Source organism: Suricata suricatta, chromosome 9 (assembly GCF_006229205.1).
Source record: "Suricata suricatta isolate VVHF042 chromosome 9, meerkat_22Aug2017_6uvM2_HiC, whole genome shotgun sequence".
Classification (NCBI taxonomy): Eukaryota; Metazoa; Chordata; class Mammalia; order Carnivora; family Herpestidae; genus Suricata; species Suricata suricatta.
The window spans coordinates 102225920-102250118 of NC_043708.1; the positions used below are offsets into that span (position 1 = coordinate 102225920).

The 24199-nt window shown below is 45.0% G+C and overlaps 1 protein-coding gene and 1 long non-coding RNA gene across 3 annotated transcripts in view; both read right to left on the reverse strand.

The window, feature by feature from the left end:
- The window catches only part of RBPMS2 (RNA binding protein, mRNA processing factor 2), a 49140-nt gene extending 26904 nt beyond the window's left edge, over positions 1-22236 (reverse strand). Inside the window, exons 1-2 of one of the 2 annotated variants that reach the window (XM_029952590.1) lie at positions 22185-22236; positions 13766-13971 (exon numbers count right to left, since the gene is read on the reverse strand). In XM_029952590.1, the coding sequence (XP_029808450.1) occupies positions 13766-13777 (12 nt within the window). In that variant the 5' untranslated portion in view covers positions 13778-13971; positions 22185-22236. Of the gene's footprint in view, positions 1-13765; positions 14075-22184 lie in introns of those variants that run through there. The other variant, XM_029952591.1, reaches the window with a different exon arrangement.
- On the reverse strand, positions 4334-13710 carry LOC115302655. The gene is made up of 4 exons (XR_003913575.1): positions 13667-13710; positions 11419-11468; positions 8279-8403; positions 4334-4755 (listed from the first exon to the last, which is right to left on the reverse strand). It is a non-coding gene; the product is annotated as an uncharacterized LOC115302655 (long non-coding RNA).
- Positions 22237-24199: the final 1963 nt, after the last annotated feature.

Sequence of the window (24199 nt, forward strand, 5' to 3'; positions counted from 1 at the left end):
GAACACGCAGCCAATCCCCGCCGCCCACTGCGGGCTCGCCCCGGCCCGGGCCGCGGCGCGGCGCGCCAGCCTCCAGCGGGGCTTCTCCTTTCTCTCCATCGTCTTCTCTCCCTTCGGTCTTCTTTCCCCTTTTCCTCTGCACGACAAGTTTTGAAACTTTGATAAACTCGCCCAGTGAACTTTCTTAAAGGGTCCGCTTGCTCCGTGCTGTCCCAGCCCGCGCGAGGTGGAGCTGCATGCCGAGCACTCGCGCCCCCTGTCTCTCGCCCGCCGTCGCCCGGCGGAACCACGAGAGCGGCACCCGCGCCCGAAGCGGAGCTCCTGGGTCGACAACTTCAGGAAGGAGCACCCCCCCCCCCACCTTGGACCCTGATTTGGGGTTGTGGGGTGTTCGGCGCACTCATTTCACTCCCAAATCCAGCCTCCAGTCCACACTCCTGTCTTCCCCGAGCGCAGAGCTGTTGGGGGCCGGGTTCTGAGGACGATGGCCGTCGGGGACCCGACACCTGGGCTTTGGCCCTGACTGGCAGCTGTTATGCTGCGTGACCTTGAGGAAATCACTTCCCCTCTCTGGCTTCAGGCTTCCAGCCCAGAGGGTGGGACTTAGATCAAACTCCCTTCTCGCTCCCAGTCACTGAATAGAACTCTGGGCGGGGAGAGAAGTCTTTGGGACCCAAATGGTTATTAGCCCAGGGAGGGGGTACCTCGAAGGACCTAGAAGATTCCATTCGCTTTCTTCCCCTCAACCTCCACCCCCGCCTTTGGGTCCTTGCCTCCCTCTGCTTAAATACCGCCGCCCCCCCCGCCACCTTTTCTCCTCCTATTCAGAGCCCCAGGGCGGGGGGAGGGGAGAGCAGCCTAGTGGCAAGGGCGGGTGGTGGTGGCACCCCTCTGCGGGTCTGGAGCGCGCGGTCCCCCAGCCGCTTTGCTTCTGACTTGAAAACCCAGGCTGACTGGGCCAGCCCCTGCTGCCACTTTGTAAAAACCCTTCTTCCCCTCGGGTCTCACTGCCCTCAGTGTTGGCCCCGCCCGGGAACTCGACCTGCGACCCGGGGGATCCTGGCCAGAGGCTCTAACCGACCTGGGAAGACACTGGGGAGGTGTTACGGGAATCCTGTGTGACCCTGGTCAGGATCAGGCGTCTGTGGGTGTGATTCTGACTTTTCCTGACAAACCAGGTAATGGCACCTGGGTTTTGAGATTGGAAGTGATGTGCCTCGTGGGTGAAGTGAGAGAAGCTGGGTTTGTAGTCCTGACCCAGTTAGGACCCCGACCGACGGTGGACAAATGACTCAACCCTTCTGAGCCTCACTGTGCCAACCTCTAAATAGGGCTGGCACTACCATAGGGGAGTGGGGGAGTATACAATGTTCCTGTGACTTGTCCCCACCCCCACAAATTATAATCTCCTTCCTAACCTGCCATTTTGCAGAGAAGTAAATTAAAGCCTAAAAAATAGACGATATCTTTCCTAGTGACATATTCATTTAGCAAATTGTTGAACACCTACTGTGTGCCAAGGAACTACTGTGTGCTGGCATCAACACCAGGAGCAATCAAGTACTCATATTAGTGATAGGTGTATCACTTTACCCAGTTTCCTAGATAACCCAACTTCTGGCACCTCCAGATGGAGCCATCCTAGTGAACCCATGGATATCCTGAGCATCCTTCAGAGACGTCAGTCCATTCTGGCTGAATTCCCACTCTTAACCCCTTTTCCCTAGAATAGATTTTCCCATCAGGCATATCTCCAACTTTGGCCCAGCAATATTTTTCCTCTTCCTCCCCACCCCATATCAATCCAAAACCTCCCTTCCCTCAAAATCCTTCTTCAGCCCCACTTTTTTCAGGCAGAGGAACCTGGCCAGTTTTGTAAAATCAGGTAACCTATAGAAGTTAGTCTGAGGAGTGCCTGGGTGGTTAAGTTGATTGACTCTTGATTTCCCAGATCAAGTTCCCCACCCCACCATAGAGCCTACCTAAGATTCTCTCTCTCCCCCACTCTGCTCTTCTGCCCCTCTCCCCCCACCTCTTTGTGTGCCTGCACACACACTTCCTCTCTCACTCTCTCTCAAATAAAAAATAAAAGAAAGTTTGAATTTTTCAAAGAGGAAGGGATTCTCATCTTGTCCTCAGGTCTTCATTTTATAGATAGGGAAGCTGAGGCCCAAAGAGGTAACAAATGAGGTCACCTGGGTGGCTCAGTTAGTGGAGCCTGTGACTCCTGATCTCAGGATCCTGAGTTTGAGCCCCATGTTGGGTGTGGAGATTACATAAAATGAAACAAAACAAAACAGGGCCCACAATTGACCCCCATCACTGTATTTTTCCATGATATGAAACTGATGATTTTTTAAATAACCTTTATTACTTTCATGATGATAAGAATACATGCTTATTGTTGAATAGTTAGAAGCTACATAATAATTTAGAAAATAATTTGAAATCTGAAGAGCAGGATTATTATTTTCCCCTAGTCCCTTTGTGCATATTTTAAAAATCAAAATTGCCAAGTAGTTTAAATACTCCTTTTTAAATTTGTCATGAACGTTTCTTTTTAAGTTCTTTTGTCATAATTTTTTTTCACGTTAGGCTCCAGACTCAACATGACAGAATTTTCTCTTCTTATTAGATATTTGCATGATTTCCAGTTTTTTCTTCTTTGTAGTCATAAGAAACACCTTATATGAGGATGCTAAATGCCTCAGAAATCTTTATGTGACCAGACCTTAAGCACTTTTTAAAAGGATTTTCTTTATTTAACTTTTTTTTTTTTTTTTTTTTTTTTTGAGAGGCAGAGAGAGCGCATGAGTGGGTTAGGAGCAGACAGAGCCGGAGACACAGAAACTGAAGCAGGCTTCAGGCTCTGAGCTGTCAGCACAGAGCCTGACGCTGACACTGGACTCGAACTCTGGAACCGTGAGATCATGGCCTGAGAGGGAGCCACCCAAGCTCCCCTTAAAGATTTTATTTTTAAGCTATTCCTACATCCAACGTGGGCTCAAACTCAGGACCCCAAGATTGAGTCACGTGCTCTTCTCACTGAGCCAACCAGGCACTCTGAGACTTCTAGCACTTTCCGGGCAGCAGCTTGTTTGTCTGCATATCCTTGGTGGCCCAAGGATTGGGAGACTCTGGCCCCAAAGGGATTTGGAGATCATACAAATGCAAAGCTCCCACCCAGCCTGGCATGAGTAGCCATTGATGCTAACTTGGGGTTGATGCAGATGGGACTGCAGAGAGAAGAGTTCGGGGTGTACAACTCTGGCAGACTGTCTGGACGTTGGAAACTTGTTTCTCTGTCTTACCCAACTGTGACCTAGTAGCCCAGAGTCTAGTAGCCTTTTCAGCGTCCCTGTCCTCTCCCAGTGCTAGGTTCCACATCACCTCTAAACTCACATTTCTGTTCCCTTTGCCTGGAACCACCCCCCTTTCCCAACTTCCTGACCTTCCTGAGTGTTCTCAGAATGCCTTCTCTGTGTCCTCGTGAGCCTGGGAATCCTGGGAATCCCTTGTCTTTCAGTCTTACCTACCACATGGGAAAATCTCTGACTCTGAGAAGTGTTCACAAACCCTGCTAAGTGAATAGAGCCCCACCCTGGATCTCTGCAGCCACCTGGCCTCCAGGAGAGAGCTCAATGAGTGGTGGGCAGTTGCAGTAGTAGATATTCAGTAAATCTTTGTTGAAATGGTACTAAGCCAGTCTTGGGGCCTCCAAGTTATCTGACACCTGTGGCCCCTTCTCTCTGATTTACTGTACAGACATTATCATTTGTTGTTTCATTCTTAGGATAAGGAAAAGAGTCAGACATCCTCACTCTTGAGAAACATGGCCTGGGATCTGGCATCCTGAGGGTAGGCCTGGCTACTTCCAGGCAGGCCTCCTTTTCTAACTCCACCTCCCCTACTATCAGGAAAGCCTGAGTAATAAGGCATGTATAGAGGGTGACCTTGAGGCCCAAAGGCTAGGAGGTATCTGAGGTCTATTTTCTTGCCATTTATAGGTTTAAACTCCATTTGGGTGCAAGAGATCTCAGGGAGAGGAGGGAGTGGGATGCTGGCATTTATAAAGTATCTGCTGCTTTCTACCCTAGGCAGTGAATATGCCTTCTCCTACAGTCCTCCCATTGTCCCTGCTATCCCTAGTTAGAGATTAGGAAACAGGGGCTCAGAAGTATTGGAGGAACTTGCCTAGCCACTGGTAGATGGCATGGATGGTGGAAAAAGCATGAAGCAGCCCTGTGATGGGATTCTGATTTGGTGACCTTGGAGAAGTTCCCAGCTAAGTATCAATCAATCCATCTGTAAAATGGAGAAACTAATCCACAACTTCAGGGATGTGTTACATAAGACAAATCACCTCATGGTAAGTTCTTGGGGGTTGTGATTATTGGTAGTGGTCCTACTTCTACTTTGAAGGTCAGGGTCAGCGTGGTGCAGATCAAGACCAGAGATTGGGTCATTTCAGCCCATTTCTTCTCTTGCCTCCTTTACTCTGAGCCACATAGTAACCTATATCACAGGTTCAAATCCAAGGCAAACAGCATTTCCAAAATACCTGTGCCAGAAGATCTAGGTTTGAATCCAGGCGACCATAGCAACCTGTGTGACCATGGGCAGGCAGTTTCCTTTCTAAGACTTAGTTTTCTCATAGTAAAACTAGAGATGCCTTTCGCCTTCATGAGTATTATCCAGGCTTTCGCAGGTGCTAAGTGAGATCCTGGCTCTGGAAGTTCTCTGAGGGTCTCAAAGCTGTAGGGCAACAAGAGGAGCCATTATAAAATCAGCAAAAGGAATAGACCCTAGAATCTCACTTCAAACCAAAGAGGCAGTATCTCCCTCACTTCCAAGAAAAAAAAAAGTTATTTCTTCCATCTCCACATGGCTGAAAATTAGGGGAGAACATCATCCCTGAGGACAGGGATGTTTGTTTTTTTATTTTTTATTTTTTTACATTTTTATTTATTTTTGAGAGAGAGAGAGACACACACACACAGAGCGTGAGCTGGGGAGGGTCAGAGAGAGAGGGAGACACAGAATCAGAATCAGGCGCCAGGCTCCAAGCTGTCAGCACAGAGCCCGCTGCTGGGCTCGAACCCATGAACCGTGAGATCATGACCTGAGCCGAAGTCGGCCGCTTAACTGACTGAGCCACTCAGGTGCCCCGATGTTTGCTTTTTTAAATCTCTGAATCCTCAGTACCCAGCCCACGTCCTTGTAGAAGGGGTTGAGTAATGAACACTGAATGAATGGAAGGCTTGGGTTACCATAGAAATATCCCTGTGAGAAGTATTTTTATACTAAGATGTCAATGACTACATTTCTTCTCCCAAGATGGGAGAGAGAATGGGATGCCAGCAACCTGCAAGGAAAGTAGAAGATTAAAAAGTAATGATCAGAAACCCGGAAGGGGTATCTTGGCAGGCCAAAGTTTCCTAGGCTGTGCTCTGGGCTCCCAACTTATACCCTCCCTCTTGGCAGCCAGAGCCCCTGCCCCAGCGCCAGTTTCTACCTGACCACTGGCCAGTGGCCTTCGCAGATGGGGAAACTGAGGCTCAGCAGCTGAAATCTCTTGAGGTCCCACAGCATGGTACTGAGTTCATTTCATACATTTTTAAAAAATTTTTAATGTTTACTTTTGAGAAAGAGACAGAGTATGAGCAGGGAGGGGCAAAGAGAGAGAGGGAGACACAGAATCCCAAATAGGCTCCAGTGTCCAAGCTGTCAACACAGCCCCATGCAGGGCTTGAACTTACGAACCACGAGATCATGACCTGAGCTGAAGTCGGACACTTAACCGACTGAGCCACCCAGGCACCCCCATTTCATACTTTCTATTTAATGCCTAAAGAAGTTGGGTTAGAAATTTTCTGTTTAAGAAAAAACAAAATTAATCAAAGATCTTTTCTGGTAGAGTCCTCAAATTTTATTCCCCAGAAAGTCTATATTTAAAAAAGAAAGAGAGTTTTAAGTTTTGGCAATGATTACATGGTAGTTGCTAAACTTTTACCGGTTTTGAGTCCTTCCCAGGGAACCAAAGTTCACTGGGAATGCCTCTCTAGCCTGCCTGCCTTCCTGTCGCTGGCCTCCTAGAAGCGGGGAGAGGACTCTGTGGATCAGACAAACGCTGCAGAATGGCCTGATATGCCCGGGAAGCTGACTCCACTGGGCAGTTTCAGAGAGAGACCAAGGGGCTGGAAGTAGGAATGGTTGCACTTGACCAGGGTCCAGTGGGCATGTGACAGTTTTGGGGCTCTGCATGGAGTAGAGCAGGGCAAGGAAGGAAGATGAGCTGGCATCACGTCACCACTGAAAGTGGCAGTGAGGCTTCTGTGCCTCCATCTTTGCGATCTTTTTTGCCTTTCCAAAAGCCTGCTGCTCATTGGGGAAGGGGGCAGCTGCACTCATGCTCTCCAGGGCCTTAGGAATTTAAGAAGTCTGTGGGAGGAGAGGGCAATGCTTTGCCCAAAGGAGTGCTTTCCCCGTCGTGGGTGTTAAGGCATTGCAGATCATAGAATCTATGTTAGAAGGGACCCTAGAGATCATCCAAGCCAGGGGACCTCACACGTGGCTGCAGACCAGAATTATCTTTGGAAAAAGACACATTCCTGGGGCCCATGTGAAAGCAATGATAGCTAAATCTCTGGGGGCAGATCTTGGGCGTCTCCTCGTCCCTCACAACTAGAACCCAGGGCTCAAATCCAGGCATCCGTATCAAATACTTGAATCTCAAATCCAGGCATCTGTATCAAATACTTGAATCTCTACCGAAAGCTAATCCAGCCCCTGCCTGAATTTGGGGAGAAGCAACTCATACCCCCCACCCCAAAGTGTTCACTGCAGTGCTACACCTCCAGCTCTACTTACAGCAATACTGTTATCAGATAATGATTAGCGATCATTAACATTTGTCACATAGTTGGCCTTTGACCCCGTAGCACAGAGGCTAAGCTTCCAAGTTCTAGAATGAGACAGGTCTGGGTTCAAATCTTACTGCACTTTACATTTGTTTTTGTCCCTTTGTGCAAAGTGACAAAGGACTCAGCCTCAGTTTCCTCATCTGTGAACCGAGGACACCTTGTGTAGAATCACATAACAGTGCTTAACACCATGCTGGGTGTGATATCCTGTCGATTAAAAAGTTCCTCCAGGGAAACCCAAATTCTGTCTTCCTGTGCCTCCACACAGTATATATGGCCCTGGGCTCCACTGCCCCATAAAGCAAACCCATGCTCCCTGTCCCTGGGCAGTCCTGGGCAGATAGCAGGCCCCTTTCCCAGCACCTGACCCTGTCTCCTGTCCCCTCACATCTTGTTTGGCCCCTCTTCTGAGAGGTTTGGCCTTAGAGATGATGAAATTGTGGGAGGGGGGCTGCTCAGCAGGCCAGGCCTCTAAGAGTTCCTGGAGCATGTAGGGAGTCAGAGCAGCTTATGTGAAAAGGGCTGTAGAGAACAGTGATTCCAGGAGAGAAGAGATGGACTCCGGCACTCTGCAAGGGTAAGACCACTAACCCAGGCAGCCCCCCCCACTCCCCCCGTGTGCCAGGCATAGACCCGGGCGTAACACATCCCTCAGCTTATTCACCTTTCACAGCCGGCCAGGTAGATGACCTCTCCTTATTTTACATTTGAGGTACAGAGAGGTTAAGTAACCTGTATAGTGATACACAGCTGTAACTGACAGACCTGGGATTTGATGCCAGGTCTCCCTGTGCTCCGTAGCAAGAATAGAATGAAAACAAAAGAGAGGAATTTGAATTGAGGTCTAAGTCCGAAATGCAGTTTTTTTCAGAAATCATCTAGATAAATATTTGCTCATTTCTTACCTAACAACATAACCCTTTGTATTTTTACAGTATGCTTTTCCCCCCATTATATACCCCTTCATTTTTTTTTCTTTTTTTGGGGTGGGGGAAGTGCTGATATTTGCTCATGGTGCTCATGGCATAAAATTCACAAGGTACAAAAGAATATTGAAACATTGAAACGTTTTCAGTTCTCCAATTACTACATGACCCAACAGTTGCACTCCTAGATGTGTACCCCCAAAGGACTGAAAACAGGTATTCAAGGCAAAATCTGCACAAGAGTCTTCAGAGCAGTGGTATTCCCAATAGCCAAAAGGTGGAGACAACCCAACTGTCTGCCAACTGATGAACAGATAAGCAAAATGTGGTATATCCATAAAGTGGAAAATAAAATCATGACTAGGATCAGCATGGATGAACCTCAAAAACATGCTAAGTGAAAGAAGCCAGACACAAAAGGTCACGTACTGTATGATTCCGTTTGTAGGAGATATCCAGATTGGGCCACCCCACAGAGACAGCAGATTGGTGACGTCCAGGGGCTGAGGGAGAGGAGATGGGAGAGGACTGCTGGTGCGTATGGACGGTTCTTTCTAGGGTGATGAAAATATAGAACTATATCAAGGTGATGGCTGCAGTATGGAAATTGTACACTTCAGAAAGGTTCAAATGGAGGTGCCTGGGTGGCTCAGTCGGTTAAGTGCCCAGTTTGGGTTCAGGTCATGATCTCGCTGTCCATGAGTTCGAGCCCTGCGTTGGGCTCTGTGCTGACAGCTCAGAGCCTGCAACCTCTTTCAGATTCTGTGTCTCCTTCTCTCTCTGCCCCTTCCCTATTCTCTCTCTCTCTCTTTCTCAAAAATAAATAAACATTTGTAAAAGTTTTTTCAATAAAATGGTTCAAATGGCTCATTTCGTGTTATGTGAATTTTACCTCAACTTTATAAAAAGAACATTGAACATTGAGTCTCTCCCCCCAGTCCCATCCCCTAGCAACTGGCACATGTTCCAGAGATATTCTGAGCATTTCTAAACATTTGTGTGTATAGTTTTTTCATATAAATGGCATGATGTTGGATACGTCGTTCTGTACCTTGTTTCTTCTACTTAACGGATTTTGGAGATTATTCTACGTCAGCACATACAGACTCGCTAGGCTCTTGCTTTTGACATCTTTATACTGTTCCATTTTCCAGATGTACCCTAGTTTGTCTAGTCTGTCTGTTCCCTTTTGATGGAAACTTAGATTGTTTCCTGTATTTTGCTATTTCAAACAAGGCTGCTGTGAATAGCCTTGTACATGGGTCATTTCACACATGCCTCTATCTGCAGGGACTTCCTAGAAATGGAATTACTGGGTCAAAGGGCATGCACATTTTAATTCTTCCAGTTGCGAAAATAATGCATACTTGTTATACAAATTTCAAACAGCTCTGAAGCTCGTAGGCTACAAAGTAAAGAAGCCCTCTCCACAGCCCGTATCCTCGCCCTCCTCCTCCGTCTGACTCCCTTTTCTGTGCACTTCCTCCTTGGCTCCTGGCCTACAGTGTTAGAGCCTTCCCTGCCTGACTGATTCTGGGTCTCCCCCCCTCCTCCCTCCTCCCCCCTCCTCTCCCTTCCCTTATCCCTCAGCAGAGGCTTTCTCAGCTGTCCCCAGGGCCTGGGCTGGGACTTAGGCTCAATGTCAAATATAGCCTGTTACCACCAAACCTACCAATAGCAGGTCCTTGGCAAATGCTTTCAAATCATAAAATGTTCAAACCAAAAGATTAGGGACTTCTCACCCACCCCTCACATTCCACCTTACATAGGAGGCAACTGAGGCCCAGAGAAGGGAAATGTGGCTCAGTGAGTGGATTTACCGAGCCAGGAAGAAAAACCACATTGCCTGACACCCTGTCAAGGAATCATTTAACTAATTTAATCAACAATTATTGAATACCATGAATGCCCAACAAGTCAGGCACTATTGTAGGCACTAGGCTCTTGCAATGAATAAGATAAACCTCACATTATGCTCAGGAAGACCAACAAAAAACAAGTAAGCAAATAAAATATTGTACATGGTGGTGCCACGTTAGAATAGAGTGACTGGAACCCAGGAGTTTTAATTGGGTGGTGATATCTGAGCTAGAACCTGAATGACAGGAAAGAGCCAGCTAAGCCAGCACATGCAAAGGTCCTGAGGTAGGAAGAATATTTGTGTATTTAACAGACAAAAAGAGGTGCTCAGGACTAGTCATTTAGGACCATGGAGGCAGAGTGAGGTCATTCTTCAAATCTATAAGGTCAGCTTCAAACCCCAGCTCCAACCTTTCCTCCTAATAGTTCAGCCTAGAGGACAGAGAGGGGCTGCTTGAACCCTTGCTGAATGAATGTGTGAGCACTATTGTTAAAGGTGAGTGGAGAAGCACAGGTGTGTTACAGGATCCCTGAACAGACATAGATACAAGCCCCAGACTACTAGCTGTGTGCCTTAGAGCCCCTGGTGTTTACCATGATCATAATGGCAGCCAATTCTTCATGGACATCGTGAGCTATATAGTTACATCTGTATGCAAATCTGCCCTTGTAGCCTTAGTGGGAAAGCAGCCCTAGACAATACAAAAACAAAAGCATCACTGTGTTCCAAGAAAACTTTATTTGCAAAAACAGGCTGTGGGCCAACTCATACCTTAGAGAACACTTAAAATGTACCAGGTACTAGGGTGCCTGAGTGGCTCAGTCAGCTAAGTGCCTGACTCTTGATTTCAGCTCAGGTCATAATCTCAGGGTCTGTGAGTTCGAGCCCCACGTCAGGCTCTGCACTGATAGCACAGAATCTGCTTGGGATTCTCTTTCTTTCTCTCTCTGCCTCTCCCCCCAATAGATAAATAAACTAAATAAATAAACTTTAAAAAAAAGTACCAGGTACAGTCCTAAGAGACTCGTGTATATTAACACCTGTATAATGAGCTCAACAGATAAGTTGTTCTATATCTCATTTGGATCTTAGACACCACTGAGATTTAGGTGGTGTCTCTTGGTGTTCACTCCAGAAATCTACACACATGCAGAGTTGTGCACACAGCTGGGGCCATTAAGGACCTTTTGAGGTTTTTGTGGTCCCCCTTTCTGCCTCAGACTTTGTCCAGGTGATAGTACAAGAAATTGTGGAATGGCATTGGGGAGGATCTGAGAGGTAGAGTGGGAATGAACCAGAGACTTCCAGAGTGGATGGCTCCCCTGGGACAGTGGTGGCATACCTGGCTGAGAAGAGTCTATAGTGTGAGATCTACACAGTTGTCTTCCCAAGGAAATGTGGCCTCTGGAGGGCTTCCTTCCCAACGGAATGGCAGAAAAAGCTTAGCCCCAGTGCGCCTGGGTGGCTCAGTTGGTTGGGAGTCTGACTTCGGCTCAGGTCATGATCTCATGGTTCGTGGGTTCAAGCCCCACGTCGGGTTCTCTGCTGACAGCTCAGAGCCTGGAGTGTTTCAGATTCTGTCTCCCTCTCTCTCTGCCCCTCCCCCACTCATGCTCTGTTTCTCTCTTATCAGTAATAAATAAACATTAAAAAAAGAACAAAAAAGAAAAAGAAGCCTAGCCTGGGGCAGAGCCCTGCAGGAACCCACCTCAGTCCTGTCTCCGGGCAGCAGGGTACACTCTACAACTCTGGGCCTCACTGTAAAATGAAGGAGTTGAGTTAGACTCATTCTTTCCGGCTACAGGTATTTACATGTACCCACTGTATACCAAAGACTACATCAGACCTCACCAGTGGTGAAGCAGCCTCAAGCACAAAGAACTATGCCCAAGCAGAATGGAAGGCACAGAACTAGAGTTGTGGCCTAAAGAGAGGTAGTTGAGGCATTCCAGGCGGAGGAAAAGACATGGGTATAGGAAAACTCAAAGTATGCTGAGCCCTGTTTGGCTAGAGTGTCAGGTGAACAGAGAGGAGCTCCAGGGAGCAAGGCAAGAAGTAGAATTGGGTCCATGGGTGGTTAGGGCCCTAGTGGAAGCTAGACAAAGGGTCATCAAGAGGTGACAACAGCAGAGCCTTAGGGGTAGGTAGACACACACACACACACACACACACACACACACACACACACACACACACTGAGCCTTGCGGAGCTTTGTAGGAGGGGAGGGACAGTGATACCTGGGGCCTGGGTGGAGGGCACCAGGGGCAGGACAGAGAAGAAAGTGGGATTTGATAGGACATTCGTCTCTCAGGCTGGAAATGGAGGCTAGCTGGGGACAGATTAAGGAAAAGCCCACCCAATATGAATGGCAGGCAGTGGCGACCTCCCCAGAGAAGAGATGTTGGTAGATGCTGCAGGAAGCAAGTTCCATTGCTCCCCTTGGACCCCTTAATGCTATTCTGGGAGGCCCACAATTTGAATTAGCATGTGAAAGGCTCAGAGTGGGCAGTGAAATACCGGCTTAGCTGATTCTGCAGGTGATCTCACTGCTTTGGGTCTGAGGGCTCATTGAGGCTCATTGAGGACTTACTGGAAGAACATTCCAGGCAAAATAAATCTAAGCAGGCATCAAAAAGATTTAAGAATCTTAAAGATTTAAGAATGATTTAGTTGGTTGAGCATGTGACTCTTGATCTTTGGGTCTTGAGTTTGAGCCCAATGTTGGGTGTACAGATTACTTTAAAAAGGGGGGGGATTTAGTCATCTGACAAAGTTGAGTATATTTTTAATTTTTTTTTCTAATTTTTTAAGCTTATTTTTGAGACAGAGTGAGCAGGGGAGGAGCAGAGAGAGGGAGGGAGAGAATCTCAAGCAGGCCCCACACTGTCAGCATGGAGCCCAGTGTGGGGCTTGAATCCACAAACTGTGAGATCATGACCTGAGCTGAAACCAAGAATTGGACATTTGACTGACTGAGCCACCCAGGGCCCCGAGTATATTTGTAAAAGGTTTTGCAGTAAAGTAGCTTCAGTTAGAGGGATGGATAGAGTAAGCATTGCGCTGCTTAAAGCAACCTGAGCCTTGTGCATCTCTAAGTGGAACCCATCTCCTCATAACATTCTAACCCAAGAGGTTGGGGTTTGTTATCCCTATTCCAGATGAGGCAGCTGTGGCTCAGAGAGGTTTGGAAGCTGCTCCAAGATCACACAGCAGGAAAGTAGGGAAGCCAGGACAGGATTGGAACCCAAGTATTTCTGACTTCCGATTCCTTGCTCCTAACCTTCAAGACATAAAACCCAGCAAATTTAACTCTTCCAAAGTCAAGATTAAAAGTTAGTTAGCAACAAAGTCATCTGGTGGCTCAGTTGATGGAGCATGTGACTCCTGGTCTTGGGGTTCTGAGTTCAAGCCCCACACTGGGTGTAGAGATTACTTAAAAAGAGAAGTTAGGGGGCGCCTGGGTGGCTCAGTGGGTTGAGCATCCGGCTTCGGCTCAGGTCATGATCTCACGGTTTGTGGGTTTGAGCCCCGCATTGGGCTCTGTGCTGACAGCTCAGAGCCTGGAGCCTGCTTCAGATTCTGTGTCTCCTTCTCTCTCTGACCCTCCCCTGCTCATAATCTGTCTCTCTCTGTCTCTCAAAAATAAATAAAAACATCAAAAAAAAAGAGAGAGAAGTTAGTAGCTGCGGTAAATCCATGGCTGGCAGATAGAGCAGTCAAGTCCCCCTTTGCCTCCCAGCACATCAGTGCAGATGGCCTGTCTGCCACCCGCCCTGAGCCCCCAGGTCTTTCAGAGCTGCTGGCTGTCCTGAGACACTGAAGCCAAGAGAGGGCAAGGTCTCAGGCCTGGGAGTTTAGTGGTACCTCCAGTGGAAATGCGCAAACTGAGAAAACGAAACAACTTAGGATGATTTTAGTTCACTTGTTGTCAGACAGACTTGGATCCACCACTTACCAGCTACTTGACCTGGGACAATGAATACCCTGTCATTGAATAAACTGCCAATGAGTAAACTTTCTGTGACTGTAAAATGGGGATAGTAGCAGTACCTACCTCACAATCCATATGAAAACGAAGTCAGTACTGTGCTCATCAGTACTCATGCCACCCAAGGCCTGTATATACACACGGCAGCGTACACTGACTGTTAGTGTTGACTATCCTCAGGTGCTTGGGTTCGGTCCTTAGGTTTCTTTGCCATTCTGCAGGACTTGACTGAGTTCACATTTTGAATCTAAGATTCTCTCCACCTGTTGGAGCTGCAGGATTAAAGGGTCAGAAGAGTAAGTGGATACCAGCCTGAGAGGCTAAAACAAAGCTCAAAGGTGGTCTCTGGGTATTTGGAGCCAGGGTAGGGGGCTTCTGCACAGGAGCTCAGAGATGCTGCTTGAGCTTCCCCCCTTTTCAATCCCTGATAAGCACTCACCCACCAACCCCCCCTCTCCCCCACACTCCATTTGAAGTTAGCCTTGGAGAGAGAGAGCAAGTCAGGGCTCTCCAGTCAAAACGCTAGAGGTGACATCTTGCTCTGTCAAACTGTGTGAACTTGGGCAAGTCACTCAATCGATGTCTCATTGGTAGTTTCCCCATCTGTGAAATGGGATGTATAATAATGCTAATCGCAGGGGAGAAGTTGAGAAGGTGGGTCTACATTGTAAAGAGAGGATACGAAAGCACTTAGTAAACTTTTTTTTTCTTTAATGCTTATTTTTGAGAGGGAGAGTGTGCGCAATTGGGGGAGGGGCAGAGAGAGGTGAGAGAGGACCCAAAGCAGACTCTGCTTCCAGCAGCAAGCTCGATGTGGGGCTCAGACTCACAAACTGTGATATCATGATCTGAGCAGAAGTTGGATGCTCAACTGACTGAGCCACCCAGGTGCCTAGATGGCCCAGTTGTAAGTGATTTTTTCCTCCAGTGATCTCCCACTGCTGCTCACTGGAACATTACATATATACATGCCCCCATCAAGACACACAATTCTGAGTACAGAACAGGCCAGGTCTCCCGAATTTCAGCTACTATCTTGGTAGTTTCTGCTGGCACTTGTCACTTGTCTTGTGGTCTGTCCACCAAGCACTTTCCTAGCACTTGTCCTGTTCTCCATCTGTAGATTCTTTTTTTTTATTTTTAAATGTTTTTTATTTATTTTTGAGAGACAGAGGGAGACAGCATGAGCAGGGGAGGGTCAGAGAGAGGGGGAGATACAGAATCCAAAGCAGGCTCCAGGCTCTGAGCTAGCTGTCAGAACAGAGCCCGATGCGGGGCTCGACCCCACGAACCATGAGATCATGCCCTGAGCCGAAGCTGGCCACTTAACCAACTGAGCCACCCAGGTGCCCCTCCATCTGTAGATTCTAAGACCAGTCAGGTTCATCCTATGTGGCTCTGCCACCTGACCTCATACGTTGGTGCATGGTGGAGCCCTTAATCTAAATGGATCAATAGGGTCTTTCCCTGAGAATTTACATTTGGATCTTTGATTGACAGGGAGTTAATTCAGCATCTCTGAGTAATTAAACCTGTAACATACAAAACTCAGAAGCTGGTAGCTTTCCTTTTCCACCAGGTAAATGGGGAAACAGGGAAAGCTGTGATCAGAGAAGTAAAGATAAGGGATAGGAGGGGCACCTGGGTGGCTCAGTCGGTTAAGCGTCCAGCTTCGGCTCAGGGCATGATCTCATGGTTCGTGGGTTCGAGCCCCGCATCAGGCTCTGTGCTGACAGCTCAGAGCCTGGAGCCTGCTTCAGATTCTGTGTCTCCCTCCCTCTCTGACCCTCCCCTGCTCACACTGTCTCTCTCTCTCTCTCTCTCTCTTTCTCTCTCTCTCTCTCTCAAAAATAAATAAAAACATTTAAAATTAAAAAAAAAAGATAAGGGATAGGAAAACGTCTTCTGGGACCCACAGGGCTCCATCACTTTCTGAGACTTCCTTCTAGTAAGTTCCCTTTTTGGCTTAAACTAGCACTTGTAGGTTCTATTACTTCCTGAACTTTACAGGGGGAAAAAACCACCTCAGAAAGGCTTATCAGAATGCCTGGGGTCACATAGCAATTTAGCAGCACAGACATCCTAGGGACAGCAGGGAGCCTGCTTGGGATTTTCTATCTCCTTTTCCTTCAGCTCCTCTTCCCCTCCCCCCACAGCTGCACAAATGCTTTCTCAAAAATAAATAAATACACATTAAAAAATAGTGTTTTAAACATTAATCAAGGTGTATTTGGCATACAATAAACTGCACATTGTAAAGTACAATTTGGTAAGCTTTTTTTTTTAAGTTTCTTTTTCTTTTTCATTTTGAGAGAGAGCACTTGTAAGAGGAGGGGACCAGCAGAGAGAGAGAGGGAGGGAGAGAGAGAATCGCAAGCAAGCTCTGCACTGTCCCTGCAGAGCCCAATGCAGGGCTCGATCTCATGACCCTGAGCTCACGACCTGAGCCAAAATCAAGCGTCAGACGCTTAGCCGACTGAGCCACCCAGGTGCCCCATTTGTAAGCTTCGACTTAGATATTCATTTGTGAAACCATCATCACATTCAAGATAATGACATAACTGTCCCCCAAAAAAGTTTCCTCCTGTCCCTCCTTAATCCCTCCAGCTCCCTGCTGTCACCCCAGGAAACCACTCCTTTGCTTTCAGTTACTATAGCCTAGTTTGTATTTATAGAATTTTATATAAATGGAGCCATACAATTTGTACTCTTTTTTGTCTGTCTTCTTTCAGTCAGCTTGTTTTGAGAGTCATCCATGTGGTTGTGTATCTTAATAGATCCAATTCTGTTGCTGAGTATTAATCGATTACATGAATATATAACAATTTTGTTTCCTATTTACCTGTTGATATACATTTGGATTATTTTGAGGTTTGAGCAATTACAAATAAAGCTACCATGAACATTCATGTATAAGTCTTTATACAGAGATATATGCTTTTATTTCTTTTGGACAAATACTAGGAGCGGAATGGCTTGGTCATATGGTAGGTGAATACTATGCTTAAGTTTTGCCAAGCTGTTTTTCAAAGTGGCTATACTGTTTTACATTCCCACTAGCAGTGTATGAAAGATCTAGTTGCTTCACATCTTCACCAAACCCTCAGTTTCAGCCATTTTAATTTTAGAAACTCTGGGGCACCTGGATGGTTCAGTCAGTTAAGCATCTGACTTGGGTTCAGGTCATGAGCTCATGGCTCATAGGTTTGAGCCCTGTGTGGGGCTCTGTGCTGACAGCTCAGAGCCTGGACCCTGCTTCAGAGTCTGCGTCTCCCTCTCTCTCTGCTCCTCCCCCTCTTGTGCTCTCTCTCTCAAAAATAAACATTAAAAATAATAATAAAAAAAACAAAGTGGTAGCCGAGAAGGGTAAAGAAAATTTTTTGGAAATTCTAATAATTGCCTGTGATTTTTACTATTCAGTCTGCCATCTACTTTGAGTAAGTTTGGGCGTATATACGAGATGTCCGTCAAATGTCTTTTTTTTCCGTGTAGCTATGAATACCCAACTGTCCCAGCACCATTTGTTGAAAAGATTATCCTTTTCCACTTTTAAAAATAGACATAGGGCTATCTTGATTATTAACTTCCTTCTTGAGTTAGCTTTCACACATTGTGTCATAAAGAATTTGTCCATTTCATCTAAATTATCAAATTTATTGTCATAAAGTTTTTAAGAATAATGTCAAGCACTTTTTAGTGGGTTTATTGGCCATTTGTGTATCTACTCTGGAGAAAGGTCTATCCAGACCCTTTACTCAATTTTTAATTGGTTTGTTTCTTTATTATCTCTTTTTTAAATATTTATTTATTTTGAGAGAAAGAGAGCATGTGCGCATGTGAATGTCAGCGGGGAGGTGCGAGGAGGAACAAAGAGAGAGGAGAGAGAGAATCCCAAGCAGGTGCCACACTGTCAGCGGGGAGCCCCAGGTGGAGCTTCACCCCGTCAGATCATGACCTGAGGTGAAATCAAGAGTCGGACACTTAACTGAGCCACCCAGGTGCCCCTTTTTGTTTTCTCATTGTAACAGTTCTTTATACTATATACAACTCCCTTATCAGATACAGAACTTGCAAAGATTTTCTCCCATTCTGTGGGCTTCTTCCTTTTCTTAAGAATGCCCTTTAAAGCACAAAATGTTTAAATTTTTATAAAGTCCATTTAATCTGATTATTCTTTTGCTACCTGTGCTTTTGGCATCATATTTAGGAATCCTTTGCCTAATTTGGGATTTACTCCTATATTTTCTAATAAGAGTTTTCTAATTTTAGCTCTTACATTTAGGTATTTGACCTGTTTTGAGCTACTTTTTGTATGTGATATGAGGTAAAGTTTCCAACTGCATTTTTTCTTTTTTGCACATGACTATCCAGTTGTCACAGCATTATTTTCTGTAAAGACGATTTTTTTCACAATTGAATGGTCTTTGCACCCTTGCTGAAAATCAACTGACCACAGACACATGGTTTTGGTTCTGGACTCTCAATTCTGTTCCACTGACCTATATGTCTATCCTTATGCTAGTACCACGCTATCTTAAATTATTGTTGGCTGCTTTGTAGTTAAGTTTTATTCTATTTTTTTGTTTGTTTGTTTATTTTATTTACTTTGAGAAGGAGCAGGGGAGCTTAGGGCCCCTGGGTGGTTCAGTTGGTTAAGCCTCCAACTCTTGATTTTGGCGCAGGTCATAACCTCACGATTTGTGAGTTTGAGCCCTGCATCAGTGTCCGTGCGGACAGTGCACAGCCTGCTTGGGATTCCCTCTCTCTTCCCCTCCAGACTGTGCTCTAAGTAAATTTAAAAAAGAAAGAAAGAAAAAGTGTCAACCACTTAACTGACTGAACCATCCAGGTCACCCTGTAGTAAGTTTTAAAGTGAACAAGTATAGATCTCCCAACTTTGCTCTTAATTTTCAAGATTGTTTTGGCTATTCTGGACCCCTTGCAATTCAAATGTGAATTTTAGCATCATCTTGCCAATTTCTACAAAGATGCAACTGGAATTCTGATGGGGATTGTGCCGAACCTGTAGATTGAATAAATGGGGCATATTGCTATCCTAACAATACTCAGTCTCCTGATTCACGAACATAGGATGTTTTCCATTTATTCTGATCTTCTTTAATTTCTTTCAACAATGTTTTCTGAGTATAAGTTTTTCACTTCTTTTATTAAATCTGTTTTAAGTATTCTGGTGTACACTTTCACAGCATGTGTACTGTTCCTAAGTATTTTGTTCTTTTCAATGCTATTATAAATGGAATTGTTTTCTTAGCTTTATTTTCAGATTCTTGATTTCTATACAGAAACACAATTTTTATATAGTAATCTTTCATCATGCACACTTGCTGAAGTTGTTTATTAGTTCTAATTGTATTTTTTTGTGGGTTCCTTAGGACTTTCTATATACAAGATCAAGTCATCTACAGATATAGTTGTATGTTCTTCTTCCTTACAATTCTATACTATTTATTTACATTGAGAGAGACAGAGACAGCATAAGTGAGCAAGCGGTAGAGAGAGAATCCCAAACAGGCTCTGTGCTGCCAGCAGCAGAGCCTGATGAGGGGCCCGAACCCACGAACCATAAGATCCTGACCTGAGCTGAAACCAAAAGTCAGATATGTAACTGACTGAGCCATGCAGGCTCCGCAGCTGTGCAGTTTTTCTAGCTGCCCTTTGTCATGTGAAGGGAATTCCCTTCTATTCCTTTTTTTTTTTTTTTTTTTTTTTAATGAATGGGTTTTGGATTTTGTCAATTGCTTTTTGTTTTTCCCCCACACTTTGAGACAATTATGTGCTCTTTGGTTTTTATTCTATTTATAAAGTTTATTACAGTAATAAATTTTTGGAGGTTAAACTAACCCTGCATTCCCAGGATAAATCCCACTTGGCCATGGTGTAATTTCTTTTACATGTTGCTGGATTCAGTTTGCTAGTATTTTGTTGATTTTTGTCTCTGTATTTTTTAAATGTTTATTTATTTTTGAGAGAGAGAGCACAAGCAAGGGAGAGGCAGACAGAGAGACAGACACTGAATCTGAAGTAGGCTACAGACTCTGAGCTGTCAGCACAGAGCCTGACACAGGGGTTGAACCCAGGAACCATGAGATCATGACCTGTGCTGAAGTCAGATACTTAACTGACTGAGCCACCCAGGTGCCCCTTGTCTCTGTATTCTTAAGAGATATTGGTCTGTGGTTTTCTTGTGATCTTTTTGTCTGGTTTTGGTATCACACAATAAAATGAGTTGAGAATTGTTTCCCTGTCTTCTGTTTCCTGGAAGAGTTTGTGAAGAATTGGTATTCATTCTTCTTTAAATATTTTGTAGAATTCCTCAGTGAAACTACCTAAGGCTGTGGGTAATTTCTTTTTTTTTTTAATTTTTTTTTTATGTCTCTTATTTATTTTTGAGACAGAGAGAGACAGAGCGTGAACGGGAAGGGGCAGAGAGAGAGGGAGACACAGAATCGGGAGCAGGCTCCAGGCTCTGAGCTGTCAGCACAGAGCCTGACGCGGGGCTCAAACCCACAAACATGAGATCATGACCTGAGCCGAAGTCGGAGGCTTAACCGACTGAGCCACCCAGGCGCCCCTGTGGGTAATTTCTTAATTTAATACTTCTGTCTCTTTATTTGTTATAGGTCTATACAGATTGCCTAGTTCTTCTTGAATCAGTTTAGTACTTTGTTTCTTTCTAGGAACTTGTCCATTTCATCTAAGTTATTAAATTTATTGGTGGAAGGTTGTTCATAGTATTCCTTATGCTTTTATAATCCTTTTTATTCTGTAAGGTTGGCATTTCTGATTCTAGTGATTTTTTTCTTTTCTTCATCTTTCTAAGGGTTTGTCAGTTTTGTTGACCTTTTCAAAAAACAGCTTTTGGATTATTGATTTTTCTCTATTTTCTTATTCTCAATGTCACCGATTTAGACTCTAATTGTTACTGTTTCCTTATCTCTGCTTGCTATAGATTTAGTTTGCTCTTCTTTTTATGGTGTCTTATGGTGGAAGGTAAATATTTTAGGTTGATGTATTTTTTATTTCTGTATTTTATTTTTATTTTATTTTTTAATGTTCATATTTGAGGGGGGAACACACACACACGTGTATGAGCTGGGGAGGGTCAGAAAGAGGGAGATAGAGAATCCGAAGCAGGATCTCCACTGACAGCAGAGAACCTGGTATGGGGCTCAAACTCACAAACCTTGAGATCATGACCTAAGCTGAAGTAGGATGCTTAACCAACTGAGCCACCCAAGTGCCTGTTATTTTTTTTTAAGTTTATATTTGTTCATTTCTTTAAATAATCTCTGCACCCAACATGGGGTTTGAACTCAGAACCCTGAGACCAAGAGTCACAGGCTCTTCTGACTGAGCCTGCCAGATACCTCTCATTCTGCATTTTAAAAATGTGGCTCCAGTATCTTCTTGCTTGCATGGTTTCTGACTATAAAAAATCTCTTAGCCTTGTTTATATTTGTATGTAATATGTCTTTTTACTCTGGCTGCTTTAAAAAAATTTTTTTAATGTTTATTTCTGAGAGAGAGAGAGAGAGAGAGAGAGAGAGAGAGAGAGCGCATGAGCGGGGGAGAGGCAGAGAGAGAGGGAGACACAGAATCCGAAGCAGTGTCCAGGCTCTGAGCTATCAGCACAGGGCCCAACATGGGGCTCAAAGTCACAAACTGCAAGATCATGACCTAAGCCAAAGTCAGATGCTTAACCGATTGAGCCTCTACACTGGATGCTTTTAAATTTTCTCTTTATTACATTTTAAAAACAACTTATGATATACCTTGGGATAGGTTTTTCAGAGGGGAGTGGGCTAGGTTCAGTGTACTTTATTGGCGGTACATGACCAGGAAGTCTCCCCAAGCTCCTCCCACTCTTTGGGGGTCTGGGTTGGAAAATATAGAGTCTCTGTGTTGGGAGATTGAGTTAGGGTACACACACAAGCAGCTGAGGGACTTTATCTTCTCCTTGTGTTCTTGCTGGGGCTGTTGATCTGGGAGACTCTTACTCCTTGGAGGCCATGTGGACTGTAAGGTCTACCCCATTTTGCTGTAGTCAAATTCACTGTCATACTAGGAAATAAGCTTGACAAGTACACCTGGATGGCTCAGTGGTTAAGCATCCAACTTCAGCTCAGGTCATGATCTCACGGTTTGTGGGTTCAAGCCCCACGTCAGGCTCTGTGCTGACAGCTCAGGCCTGAAGCCTGCTTTGGATTCTGTGTCTCCCTCACTGTCTGCCCCTCCCCCACTCATGCTCTGTCTCTCTGTCTCTCTCTCAAAAATAAATAATTAAAAAAAAAAAAAAGAAGTGGGCTTGACAAAGTGTTCATTGAGGGCAACACAAGCCCCAGCATCAAATTTGGAAGAGGGAAGAGTTGGTATTCCTATTAAAGTTGCAGGACAGACCTTTAATAGGTGTCCCCATTAAAGTTCTCGGGCAGCCCAGGATGCCCTTGAGGGGTCTGTCTGATACCTGCTTCACCACCTTCTTGATGTCATCATATATGGCAGCTTTCTCCAGGCTAGAAACCTACTGACACACTGAGAGTGGAAACATGCGAGACCATCTTGGTGAGCTTCCCATATAGCTCAGGAATTACCTTGCCCACAGCATTGGCAGTGCCAGTAGAAGCAGGGGCAATGTTCTGGGCAGTGCATGGCTGTTATGCCACAGCTTACCAGAGGGGCAATCTACAGTCTTCTGGGGGGCAGTGATGGCATGGACTGTGGTCATGAGTCCCACTGTGATGCTAAAGTTGTCATGATGACCTTGGCCAGGGGGCACCAAGAAGTTGGGGATACAGGAAGCATTTGATGGTCTTGAGGAAGTTGTCATACCCATGGTTCATGCCCATGACAAACATGGGGGCATGATGACCCTTTTGGTTTTACCCTTCATGTGTGCCCCAGCCTTCTCCAAGATGTAAAGACATTAGTGGACTCTACAACATACTCAGCACCAGCATCACACTGATGATGGTAGGATCTCATTCCTCGAAGATGGAGATGGCTTGTCCATTGATGACAAGCTGCCCATTCTCAGCCGTGACTGTGCCACTGAACTTGCCATGGGTGGAATCTTACTGGAACATGTAGACCCCGTAGTCGAGATCAATGAAGGGATCATTGATGGCAACAGTACACACCTTGTTAGAATTAAAAGCAGCCCTTGGGGTACTTGGCCTGGGTAGCTCAATTGGTAGAGCATGTGACTCTTGATCATTGTGTGTAGAGATTACTTAAAAATAAAATCTTTTTTTTTTTTAAGTTACTATTTATTTTGAGAGAGGGGGGAGTCATGAGGAAGGGGCAGAGAGAGAGGGAGAAAGAGAATCCAGTACAGGCTCCATAAGCACAGAGTCCAATTCGGGGCTCAAACTCACGAACTGTGAGGTCATGACCTGAGCTAAAACCAAGAGTTAGATGCTTAACTGACTGAGCCACCCAGGTGCCCCCAAAATAAAATCTTATATATATAAAAAAAATAGCCCTGAAGACCAGGTCCCCAATACGCCCAAATCCATTTACTCCAACATTTACCACTGTGTCTCGGGGATCCAGCTTGCAACGCACAAGGAGATGCAGTGGTCTGTTGAACTGGGAAGAGCAGAGAGCTTAGTATAGTTTCTTTATGTGCATTGTGCTTGGGGTTCATTAAGTATCTTAGATCTAATGATTTATCAAATTTTCATCAGTTTCCATCAAATTTAGAAGTTTTTCAGTTATTTTTTCCTTTTTTATCAAGTATTTCTTTTTCTTGTCCTCTTCCCTCTTTGGGGGACTCTAATTACACATACACACATTACGTCACTTGAAGTCATGTTAGAGCTTGCCAATGCTGTATTATTATTAAGCTCTTTTCTTCTCTGTGTATTTTATTTGGGATAGTTTCTGTTACTATGTATTCAAGTTCACTAGTCTTCTGCCATGTCTAATGTTCCATTAATCCATCTAGTGTATTTTTAATCTCAGACATAGTTTTCATCCTTAAAATTTAAATGAATTTGGGTCTTTTAAAAAATACCTTCGGGGGTGTGTTGGTGGCCAATAGGTTAAGCATCCGATTTTGGCTCAGATTATGATTTCACGGTTTGTAAATTCGAGCCCCGCATCAGACTCTGTGCTGACAGCTCAGAGCCTGGAACCTGCTTCAGATGCTGTGTCTCCCTCTCTCTCTGCTCCTTCTCTTCAAGCTCTGTCTCTCTCTCTCTTAAAAATAAACATTAAAAAAAAGTTTTTTAAATTAAAAAAATTAAAAAATAAAAAAATAGAAAATATCTTCTATTTCTCTACTTCACATGGTTAGTCTTTGCTTTATCTTCTTGCACATATGGAACATAGATATAGTAACTGGTTTCTTAAAAAAAAATTTTAACATTTGTTTACTATTGAGAGACAGAGACAAAGCATGAGCAGGGGAGGCGCAGAGAGAGGAGAAACAGACTCTGAAGCAGGCTCCAGGCCCTGAGCTGTCAGCACAGAGCCCGA